This window comes from Xiphophorus couchianus, chromosome 5 (assembly GCF_001444195.1).
Source record: "Xiphophorus couchianus chromosome 5, X_couchianus-1.0, whole genome shotgun sequence".
Classification (NCBI taxonomy): domain Eukaryota; kingdom Metazoa; phylum Chordata; class Actinopteri; order Cyprinodontiformes; family Poeciliidae; genus Xiphophorus; species Xiphophorus couchianus.
In genome coordinates, this window is record NC_040232.1 from 37,678,578 (window position 1) to 37,690,738 (window position 12,161).

Sequence of the window (12,161 nt, forward strand, 5' to 3'; positions counted from 1 at the left end):
GTGAGGGCGGTGCGCTGACACAGCCTGAGAGAGACAGCAGAGGCTGAACCCCAGGGAGGGAGCGACATCAGTGCGGGGCAGGCTGGGAATTATGCGACGCGGATGCGTCCAGTTCTGTGTCCGCGCAGCAGAGAGACACCGCGGGGCGTCTTTACGCTCAGAAGCCGCCTCGTCCTCAAAACCTCACCGCCGTTCTCTCTCCTTTCTCCCGCTCCAGTCTCACCTGCGAAGCCACGGTGGAGGACCGCGGAGCTCCTCGGCGCTGAGCGACTCACGGATTCTCCGGTTAGCCATGAAGACGCGCGGGGCGCAGTAACTCCTCGCCACCAGAGAGCCACGCGACCATCACCATGACCCTTTAAAGTCTCGCCGTCCATCTCCAAGCAGCAGAGGAGACGAACAGAGAGGCCTTTAAAAACAACAACAACAACAAAAAAAAAAACAATTATTTTTTGCTTCCTTCAGTCCGCAGATGGACCGAGTGCCCTTGGCACTGGCCGCTAAGATGCGCTGGATCACGCTGATGCTTGCGGGCTTGACCTTCTGGGGGAAACTTTCTATTTCTAACTGTTTCGACTACGAGGAGCCCGGATTTGATTATTATGAAGAGGAGAAAGTGGAAAGCATCGACTACAAGGACCCGTGCAAAGCTGGTGAGTCAATTTTCCAACTTTGATTCAGGTTGTTTTTTTTTGTTTGTTTTTTGTTTTTTTAAACGTTTCAGTGATGACATGAATAATTATCCTCTGCGTGTGGGCACAGTGATCCTCTCACACATCTGGCTCCGATCAGGCACGTGTATGTGTGCATGAGCAATGACAGCCCGCGTGCGTCTGTGCATGCGCTCGTGCCCAGATGATCCTTTTCAGGCAGTTTTTGGTGGCGGGATGAGTCCTGCAGCCCGCAGATCCCGCCGCGCGCGGATCCTCCTCGTGGCGCGCTGCTTGTGACCCGCGCGCGCCGCCCTCAGATCAGATCAGGAGCCAAAGTCATGCTGCGTTCTGAGACATGGTCGGGAAAAGCGGTTCCAGAGCGGTTTCGGCATTTGCGCAGATGAGAAACAGCTGGAATGCAGTGTAGCATCGGGCGCTGCTGTCTTCCTCACTTTAACTCTTGAACAAATTATGCAAAAAAATAATTTAGCGGCAGACTTGGAGCAGCTTCGAGTAAAGCATGTTTGATGGAAAGCCGCCGTGGAAGAGGTTTATGTGAACATAAAGTAAGTAAGCCGTGACCAGGTTCAGTTCATTTTCAGTGGAACTTTGCTCCCTTTTTTTAAGCAGAGCTGCGTTGTTACAAAGCGAGTTTTAAAGTTTCCTCCGATCCACTTTTTCACTTCCAATACCGATACTGATTTCTGAAGGTTAGTATTGCCGATACAGAAAAAAAACACAAAATAACTGTGCTGAATTGACTTAAAACGTTTGTTTTCTTAACAATTTTTTGAAAGCTCTGCACCAGTACACCACACCTAAATACACCAGTAGCTCCACAAGCTTGGTCAAACCCTAGAAACAACACAACTGTAATTTGTTAAGTCAGTTCAATTAGGAGTAGAACAGCCAATGTAAAATAAGTATTAAATAAACTGACACTGACAATAACAATAGGTTGGCTACGTTGGTCAAACATGTAAAAATAAACTGCAACAAACCGTCTTTCAAATTATTCAGAAAGTGCAATCAGGGATTCTAAATGTAATGTCAAATAAATAATAAAGCATGATGTCACTCAGAGCACAACGCATAGAATTAGACTAGTTATAGCCTTATGGATCAGGCACATTGTCACCTGATCTAAAATTATGTTCAATATCTTCACTGATATGGATATTAAAATCGGATCGGAGCATCTAAGTGGAGATGCTTATGCTAGAGCATTTTACAACACGTAAAACAAAAAGTGATTTTCTCCGTCAAATTGTATGCTAATAAAGTAACTCTCATCATATGAAAGCAACAAGAAATAATTAGAAAAGGATGATTTACTTGTTAAAGGGACACTATTATGTAAAATTGACTTTTTTGAGCTTTACATCATGTTGTTATGTTATTCCCTCATCAAAAACTCACCTGAAGTGTTGTTTTGATTCTTTCATGCATGTTTGAGAAATCCTCTAATCTCCCATGGCAACCATTGAGATGTGTGAAACACCTGTGTAAGCCTAACGCTGCCTTCTAGGACAAAGTTGCAGTTTCCAAGTTTCCTAGTTTCCACCTCACATAGCAGTCCTCCCTCCTGACTCCCCACTCAGCTCCTTCAGACTAGCCAGCAGCAATTAGCAAACATCTGGCGGAACTGCATCTGCTGGACTCATTATAGGAGCTACTTCTCAGTGAAACGCTGGTAAAACTTTGTTAAAGGGTTAATAAAGGAACCATGTGATGACTTCGTGGAGGAAAAGTTTTAGAAAGAGTAGGAGTTTTTAAAGAGACAGAGACCTAAGGCGTTATACTTCAAAGTAAAAATTCTTTAAAGTCATTTTTGATATATAGCATTTTTTTAAACAGTTGAAGATCATGTAGTTACTTGATTGTGGTATAAAATGGCACTATGAGCCTAGAAAACATATTGTAGGGCTCCTTTAATAACAATAATTTTGGTGATGATGACTAAATCAAAATTTTGAAAGGGTTCTTGTGAAAAGGTGAATGTTTGTCATCTATTATAGGATAAAAGCTCAATTTGTAATGATTAAGACTGTTTGTTGGGGAGGATTTTAAAGTCATCATTGTTTCTGATTCTCAGCAGAGGAACCTGAACGTCTCCTCTCACAGAAACTCAGGTTTTATGGCCAGCGATTGTCGTCTGAAGTCCAGATTTATGTTTTTGTGTGATTTAGTGGTTTGGTCATGTTTTCTGTGATGACACAAATATGAACTCCACCCAGAGTGCTGACCATCTGTGAGCTGATCCCCATGCATTCGCCTCATACCAAGTATACAGAGCTCACAGCCCTCCCTGTGTGTGTTTTGATGTGTAAATTACACATATTTGTGTAGAAGTGATTTCTTCTCGCCACTCCCTGGCTTTACGCTGCACTAAAAACATCCACTTTGTGTTGTGTGAGTGTGTTTGGATGGAAGCCCAGCAGGTCCTCATGGGTTTGACTGCCAGAGCGAGTTCTGTAGGTTAAAATAACCGAGTGAAACGCAAGTGACCAATGTGTTTATTTGCAGAAAATGTACATGAAATAAAGAATTTATTATACTCACTGCGTCTAGATTCACTGCAGAAAACTGAAAATAGTCAAACAACTATCCTGTTTCCTGGAGTTAAAAAATCCGTAGCTGTTTTTGTGTGTGTGTGTGTGTGTGCGTGTGTGTTTTTAGAACATCTTGTGTGAGTGTTCATTAAGGCTGAGATACAGCAATTTATTTTGATGCTGTTTGAGAAAAATAAAATTTGGCTTTCTTTTCTGCCCTCTAGGATTCAGATTTCTAGGATTGACAAAATGTTTTGACCTTTTTTTTTGCAAACTTTTTCTCCATGACTTTAAGACCAGTAATTTATGGCTAAACATGCATTTCTTTACCCTACCTAAGTTGCAAAAATCCATCCATTTTCTTACACCCTTGTCCCTAGTGGAGTCGGGAGGTGCTGCTGTGTATCTCCAGGTAACGTTCCAGGCGAGAGGCGGGGTCACCCTGGACAGGTCGCCAGTCTGTCGCAGGGCAACACAGAGACAGACAGGACACACAACCATACACACACACCTAGGGAGAATTTAGAGAAACCAATTAACCTGACAGTCATGTTTTTGGACTGTGGGAGGAAGCCGGAGAACCCAGAGAGAACCCACCATGCACAGGGAGAACATGCAAACTCCATGCAGAAAGACCCTGGGCTGGGAATTCAACCCAGGACCTTCTTGCTGCAAGGCAACAGTGCTACCAACTGCGCCACTGTGCAGCCCAAGTTGCAAAAAATAAATTGAAAATAAAACAAAACAAAACCCAAAAGCAATCATTGCAGTAAATTAGCAAAGTGCCAATACAGCTTTGGACAGTCGGTGAATAACGGCAGGTGTGAATGCAGCAGAAGTCTACAAATGTTTGCCTTTGATATTAACATCAAACTGTTTCATTTAGTTCTATTCACAATAATTTCTTGGCTGTAGCTAAAGCAAAATAATTTTCTATGACACACTTTGTCTTGTGTCATCAACAGACATCTCTGGAATATTGTAGGCATCGAATCGGATGGATTTGAATGTGCCTGTATGATTGCGTTGTAGTAAGTCTAGTGATTTCATATTCCTGGATATGAAATTCTTCAGACTTACTTAGCACATGATTCAGAGATAAAGACAAACAGTTATGTTCTTATTATAACACAACAAACTTTTGATTGGACTGCAGTGAAAAAAAATCCCCTGTTGATTGTTACTGGCTGATTTTCAGCTTGATTGGCGATGACAATCATGACAATCATCCCGATTTCCCTTCAGCAGACTACTACTTAATTACCTTGCTCAGAGGCACATCAGAATGTGGAAGGAGGAACCCAAAACTGTCACGTCAGCTCATTCCAGTGATCCCCAGGCAGGAAGTCATAACAACATGGCTCCTCTTTTGACCCTTTAACAATGTTTTTGCCAGCGTTGCTCTAAGAAGTAGCTCCTATAATGAGCTCAGCTGATGCTCAGTTCCACCAGGTGTTTGCTAATTGCTGCTGGCTAGTCTGGAGGGGCTGAGTGAGGAAGTCGTGGAGGAGGGCCGCTCTGTGAGGCGGAAGCTCGGAAGCTGCAGCTCCAGGGAGGAATTGCGCCTCGAAGGCAGTGCTAGATCCCACCAAGTGTTTTTGCACAGTTTGCATGGGGATTAAAGGATTTCTCAAACATGCATGAATGAATCAAGGCAACACCCCGGGTGTGTTTTTGTTGAGGGAATGACATTATAACATGAGGTGAAGCTCAAAGGGAGTTGATTTTACTTTATACCGTCCCTTTAAGTTATTGTGTAGCCCTCTGTACCTCTGAAGACAAACACATCTTAGTATTTTAATGATTTTATAATCTTGCAGATGCAAAATAAAGTGAAACCTTCCTTCTAGCACACACGGAGAAGTGGGTTTCAGTGTTTTGTAGCTTTTTTTTCTGGGCGCAGCTTGGAAGACCTTTAAGCTCAACTCATTCCAGGGCTGACCCTGTGGCATCGTCGTCGGAGCGGTTGGTATTCCGCCTCCTGTTTTTGCTGGGAAAACACAAGGGGGGTTGGGGGGGGGTGTATTTGGCTGTCTGCTTATCTCCTCCGAGTCCCGCGCCGGCAGACAGGGGAACGCGCACTTCCACGTCCTTTGTGAAGCCATTTCCCCACGCGAGCACTCCAACCCCAGCTCGCCCGCGCGCTGGGTACGCACGCAGGCAAAGCTCTCTCCATTCACCCTCGCTTATCTCTTCCTGGTTGTCTGCATCCTGCCGCTCAGCTGGAGATGACACACACGCGTGCACGCCAACACACACGCTTGCACGCGCACGTGCTTCTTCTTTTATTCAAGAGTCATTCTTGCTTCCTTCCAAATCACTGTTCTCATAAAATGCTCACACACACTCGAGTGCAGGCTAAACAAACTTAAGTGTGAAAGCTGTTTCTTCAGGAGGGATCCAAGAAAACAAATACCTTTCCTCTCTTTTGTTGCCCCCTAAAGACAGCAGCAGTAATCACAGAAGGACGCGATGACACTTTGTGGGTTTTCAGGTTTTTTTGTGTGTGTGTATTAGAATTGGCTTACGGCTCTATGTTGCTGAGACAACAATTCTGGTTTTCCTGAACCATTTAGTTTAATGTGCCTCTAGATAAGTGACATTGCTCAACTGATTTATATTTTCTGTATAAAAATGTCCCTTTTCCACATGTCAGCAGTTTATCTGCACCTGTTCAGGATCCAGTGTGAGGATTTGTAAGCACAAGTTCCTTCTGTCCACAAACTGCCCAGGCTTAATGTGGCGCCACGCGTCTCTTCGGTTCTCCTTTACACGTTCTTGTGCATGTTGCCTGAAAACATGAAGATGTATCTTAGTGTTGCAGTTTGAACAATTTCTGTCTCTTCTAGGAATTATGAGTGCTAATTTTTCTCGGTTTTGTTTTTTGCCTTATGCATCGGGAAGAAATGTGGAAAATCGACCTGGTACTACAGCGCTAGGAGTTATTGTTTACTCTGGAATCACTTTCTCATATTTTTTTATTTTACACAATTTTTATTTTACCATCCAAGGATGAACGTTTAATTATCTGTCCACAGTCATTGAGTGCCCCCTGCTGGTCGTCTAATTATTACCTGAAACAATTAGAAAATAAGGCCAATCTTGGAATGGCAAACCTCTCCAAGGATTTGTCATGCTGGGTTGAGTGAATCCTCATCAATGCTGCATGTCTGCGTAGCATAGCATGAGCTGAAGATAGCATGAGCTCTTCATTGGAGCTGCATTTTTTAAGTCTCCTAGCTTCTGCTTCACAGAGCAGCCCTCCCCCACTCAGCTCCTTCAGACTAGCCAGCAACAATTAGCAAACACCTGGTGGAACTGTGCATCTGCTGAGCTCATTATAGGAGCTACTTCTCATAGCAACGCTGGTAAAAACGTTGTTAAAGGGTTAATAGAGGAGCCATGTTGTGACAACTTCCTGAAGGCGGAGTTTCAGAAAGAGCAGGAGTTTTAAAAGAGACAGAGGCCCAATTTCAAAGCGTTAAATTACAAAGTTCAATTTCTTTTAAGTCTTATCTGTAACAACAGAAGGTAACTTGGCTGTGCTTTAAAATGTGATTTTGTGGATGGAGAATACATAATGAATGTTACAAATTGTAGTGCAAATTATGGAATGATTAGAAAAGACAAAATTTGTAATTAAACATAAACACTCGTCTTTGATTCAAGTCCTTTAATTCGCTTTTGTTTACAACTTTATTCAAATCTACCTCCTCTATTAAAAAACCCACAGCACTACTCTACCTTTATGGTCAGGTTTTTGCTACATTTCGTATCTGAATACAAATAAAGTTTCCAGCTCCTATGTTTTATAGTCCATAAGAAGAAAAAGATTGGAAGGTGTGAAAGAGGAAATATGTAGGTCAGGCCTCAATGAAAAGTGGATATTCTAATTAGCACCAATATTGGTGTCTTCATAAATCTCATTGAGGAAAACAGAAAATGAACTACAATATGACATAACTGCATTTGAGAGTTCAATAATCCTCACAGCTGAATGTGAGAAACAGCTGCCCCAGATGTGGATTTAGCTGAATTAGCTGAGAATGAGTTTTCTTGTTGTTTCCAGGCTGATGTACACTGTAGCTGTTCATGTAATCAAACACAGTGTGTGTGTGTGTGTGTGTGTGTGTGGGGGGGGGGGGGGGGGGGGGGGGGGTGAGGGGGGCTGGAGTTTAACTTCTTTTTTATTGGGTTGCCACGGTTTTTAATTGTCAACAGTGTCTCACAGTTCAAGACTTTTGTTCCACACAGTGCAACAAACTACAATGAGTTACCAGAAGATACATTTATGTTTCTGTGTCTTCAGTCTGTCTGGTACAGTTCTGATTTTTTAAAAGACTTTTTTCCTTCTTTTCTGCACCTATTGAAGTGGATTTACAGAGACGGTTTCAGACGTCTTTTTCTTCTCGTCTGTTTCTTTTAGCTCTTGTTGTTCTCATAAAATGGAGCTCCACAGTTGTGGAATAGCTTAAAATTTTCATCACCTCCTCGTCTGTTTGCCCCAGTTTTTGTGCCTGTTCATGCGCAGCGCTCTGAAATGGCACAATTTCCTTACTTCAGTGCCAAAGAGAAAATAAAAAAAAAAAATTCACTTACATTTTGATTATAAAACGTGACAGCAAACTGTGGCTACTGTTCCCTGCTTCCGCTCTTCCACAGTAGTGAGGAAGCTGCAGCAATGTGCGGGCTGCACTCTTTAATGTGTGTGTCTGTACGAGAGCAACTGGTCTCACTCCTGTTATATTAAACAGGATTTTCCCGGGCAGAGTGCTGCTGCCACTGAGCTTCCCAGGCCTTCCTCAGGATTCCCGCTTCGGCACAGATGTGGCGAGATCCGACTGTTTGTTCTGGAGCGGGAATCGTTCCGGCGCCGGTGAAGCCGTGAGTCAGCACTGCCGGCGTTCTGCCCACCTGCCACGCATTGCTCAATTATTAAAGATGTGGGCGCTTTTGTCACCTCGCTATTCCTGCTGGTATTTATAGCAGCAGAAAATCATTCACCTAAATCCATCAGAGGCGAAGGAAAACCCGCTTTCTCTGCAGAGCGAAACTCATTTTTACGTGGACTATCAAAGTAACTCAGTTTCATATGAGGAAGATATTTATTTATAAAAAAAATATATTTTGGTACATTTATTATCATCTTCTTTGGCCTTCTCAGGCCTCTTGTGTGTTTATGGAGTGATTATTCTGGACCGGTTTTAATCCAGAGGAATACAAACCAGAATATGCTGCATGTCTATGAACAGACTGCAGTCTCCACATGCCTCAGTTTTCTAATCATTTCAGGTTTAACTCTGAGTTTTGTACATTTTCATGCTATTTTTCTGCTCTGTCTCATTTCCATAATAAACTTTCACTTGCATATGAGTAAACAACTGTATTTTTAAAGAATCAATATTGTTTAAAATCAACTTTTTTAAGCTTTACATCATGTTGTAATGTTATTCCCACATCAAAAAACATACCAGGAGTGTTTGCTTGATTCTTTCATGCATGTTTGGGAAATCCTTTAATCTCCCGTGGCAACCATTCAGATATGCTAAATGTTTGGGTGGAACTAGCTCCGCCTTCGAGACGCAGCTCCTCCTCTGAGCTACAGTTTCCAAACCTCCACCTCACAGAGCCGCCCCTCCACCATCACTTCTCCACTCAGCTCCTTCATATTAGCCAGCAGCAATTAGCAAACCCCTGGTGGAACTGAGCATCTGCTGAGCTCATTATAGGAGCTACTTCTCAGTGCAACGCTGGTAAAAACGTTGTTAAAGGGTTAATAGAGGAGCCATGTTGTGGTGACTTCCTGAGGTTTCAGAAAGAGCAGTGATTGAAGAGACAACAGTCCAATTTCAAGGCGCTAAATTAAAAAATTTTTAAGTCGTATTTGATGTTAATAGCATTTTTATAACAACAGAAGGTTGCATAGTTACTTGATTGTGCTATAACATGATAATATGTTCCTAGAAAATACATAATACTTTCCCTTTAAGGAGGTTTTCTCTGTTAGTTGTTTAATAAAAATGATTCCAGAAATGGCACTCATCCTTCCAGACCACAACATGAGATGAACAGTTTATAATAAAATAAAAGTTCAGTCTCTTTCATTTCTTCTCCTGATCACAGTGACTTAAATAGATCAGCTTCAACTTTAGAGATGCAGTTGCTGCTGCCCATCAATCTGGGAAGTTTCAGACTAAATGAAGATGCATCTTTCTGAAGTAAGAAAGATTCTTTACAAGTGGAAAATATTAAATAGAGGTGTTAATATTAGAAGTAATGAACATCCCAGGAAAATCACCCAAAGACTATGCAATGCTCAGATAAGATCCAACAGTCCCAACATCTCCATCTGACAACCTGCTGCCTTCGGGCAACATGTTACATTTAATGGCCAATCAGAACCAGAACAGCTGAGCAGGTTTATAATGCTGCCATCAGCAATGAAGAAAAGCAAAGGAACACTACAATCTCATACTTACTTACATACATAATCATTTTTATTCCCTCTCTCTTTATTAAATCTTAACACCGAGTAATCTGTTTTGTGGTTTTTAAAAGATAATTTTAGAAGTTGTTGCATATTATATATTTTATTATGGCCTGATTTGGTTGAAATCTACAATTGCCCCCTCACTAGCAGACAGACTGGAACTAGCAGACATTTTATTTGAAACAGCAAATTGATTCATTCTTTTTGTCAGTTTTGGAGATTAATGTCAAGTAAGTGTTTATGGTCAATGACGGTTTTTAAAGGTTTATGAAATAATCCTCTGCGGGTCACTTCATGTTGCATTAAAGTCAGAGTCGTGCCGGCTCTTCATCCCAATTTTCGGACTTAAAGAAAAACAAGACGATGTGAAAGTTTGCGCTGAGTGAAAGTTCAGGTTTCGTGACTCGAAACAAAAACATAACAGACGGCTTTTAGTCTGGAAGCAAACTTTTCCACCAGTTTAGCAAACAAAATTGAAAATAGCCTCGGCTGTTTGGCTTAATTCTGTTTCTTCATTTATCCACTTGTACATAGTGTGACTATTACTCACACCCCGACTATGAAGCTCATAATAATATCATGTCAATCCAATTAAAATCATCTGGTGTTTTGAACCAGAAGGACTACACCAGACTGCGTTGCAGCGGTCTCCTAATATAAGAGGAATCTTCGCGTTGCAGGAAATGAATTCAAGAGTTACACCAGTACTCTGTGTTTTTCTTATTTTTGTTTTCTGTTTGTAGGTCTTAATATGAATATTATGGGATGTACTTATTGTACTAATGAGCTAATCTTTGTGTGTTTGATGCAGTTTACCATGATTACTCACTTGCAGTGAACAATATCTGACGTGACAATGGTGTTGAGATCATTCCCATGTGTATTTTTACTTTACCAACACGCCTGAAGTGTGGCAATAAAAACTTAATTTCACTAAACCTATTTTGGGCCTCTGACTACTAGGTGGAATCTAGTATCCTTTTAATGTGTTTAAAGGTGAATTTCATGGTTATTATCCCATCCTAAATAGTGCCATTGTTTTTTTTAAAGAAAAATAAAACATTTGCATTTGATAGATAATTACTACGTTTCAGAATGCCTCCATCCAAAACACACAAATTATTGATTTTGATAAACATCTACTTTAGGAAATTTGTTGTCAGTTTCAAAGAGTCACAATTTTATTTTTGGCTTTAAGTTTAAAAATGAAGAAAAACACAAAACCTTTGGAATAGAATAGATATATTGAAATGTGTGGAAAATTATGTAAAAAAAAAAAAAAAGCACATAGTTTTCAACATAAAGACATGAAAAATATATACCAATGTTTTTACTGCGTTGTGGAAAATCAGTGGAATTCAGTGGAATTAATCTATAAAAAAAGTAATCATTTACACTATTAGAATCTTCATCAATCTCTTTATCAGAATCAACTAAGAGGCAGCCACAAACAAAACACCAAATGTTACACAGTTAAAACAGAACAATAAGCTATTCAAAACAGATGCATGTCATCAAATCAGCCTAAAAACTTTTAGTTTGGAGGTAAAACGACTCAATGAGATAAATTCAGTCAATTTCAAGCTTCTGTTGCAGGTTCCAGGATGTGAGACCAGAGAGAATAAAAACCTTTTTACCAGATTCAGTCCCAGTAAACGAGACAGGAGGAAACCGTAAGTTCTTTCTTTTGCAGTTCAAACTGAAGTCCAAGTAATTCCTCATAAATAAAAGTTAACTAAAGGAAATTCCTATATTTTATATGTATATCTATATTTCCTTATCATATGAGCCCAGTTTATTTGGCCTATATTTGTCTTTTTTTCCTTTTATGATCCACTGTGTGTTTGCAAACAGACTGTTTGAATCTGAATGTGGTAACACTGGATTGGATTGAATCATGGTAATCTGACTGAATTAGGTTCTACTTTAGAGTCAAGTGGGGCCTGCATGTCTTGAAAAGCAGATTGAGCATCATTTGTGGAGATATGGAGTTACCTCTGAACGTAACTGGGTTTATGAAAACCACCTGCAGGTGGAGAAGTCGACTTCCCGTGGAAAAGTTAAGTCACATTCAGCCTACCTCAAAAATATCTGAGCTGTCTCTTTGCTCCCCACAAACCTGTGGCACTGGGCGCTAGCAGTGCCTCCTCCTTGTGAACATTTAGTGTTGGGTGAACTTAACCAGGACATCTTGCACAAACTACCTCAAAATACTGTAGAACAATGGGATCGTTTTTAATCGAACTTTGATTGACGTTTTTGTTTCTGTTACCCCAAACTGTGGCAACCGCTTGTTTATACCCGAACACCCGTGACGGGCACACCAGGGAAAACAGTGACTCAAGCTATGAGCTAAGGGAAAACATCTGAGATGTGGGTGGTTCATTTAGCTCTAGTTTTAAAAATTGAAGTCACATAAAGGCTGGCAAGTCATTTGACGTTTGCTCAGATCCTTTATTTGCAGGC

The 12,161-nt window shown here is 41.0% G+C and overlaps 1 protein-coding gene across 1 annotated transcript in view; it reads left to right on the forward strand.

Annotated features, from left to right (window-relative positions):
* tll1 (tolloid-like 1) overlaps positions 1-12,161 on the forward strand; it is a 51,490-nt gene continuing 39,329 nt past the window's right edge. The window contains exon 1 of the mRNA XM_028019246.1: positions 1-653. Coding sequence (XP_027875047.1) covers positions 473-653 — 181 coding nt within the window. The 5' untranslated portion in view covers positions 1-472. The remainder of the gene's footprint in view (positions 654-12,161) is intronic.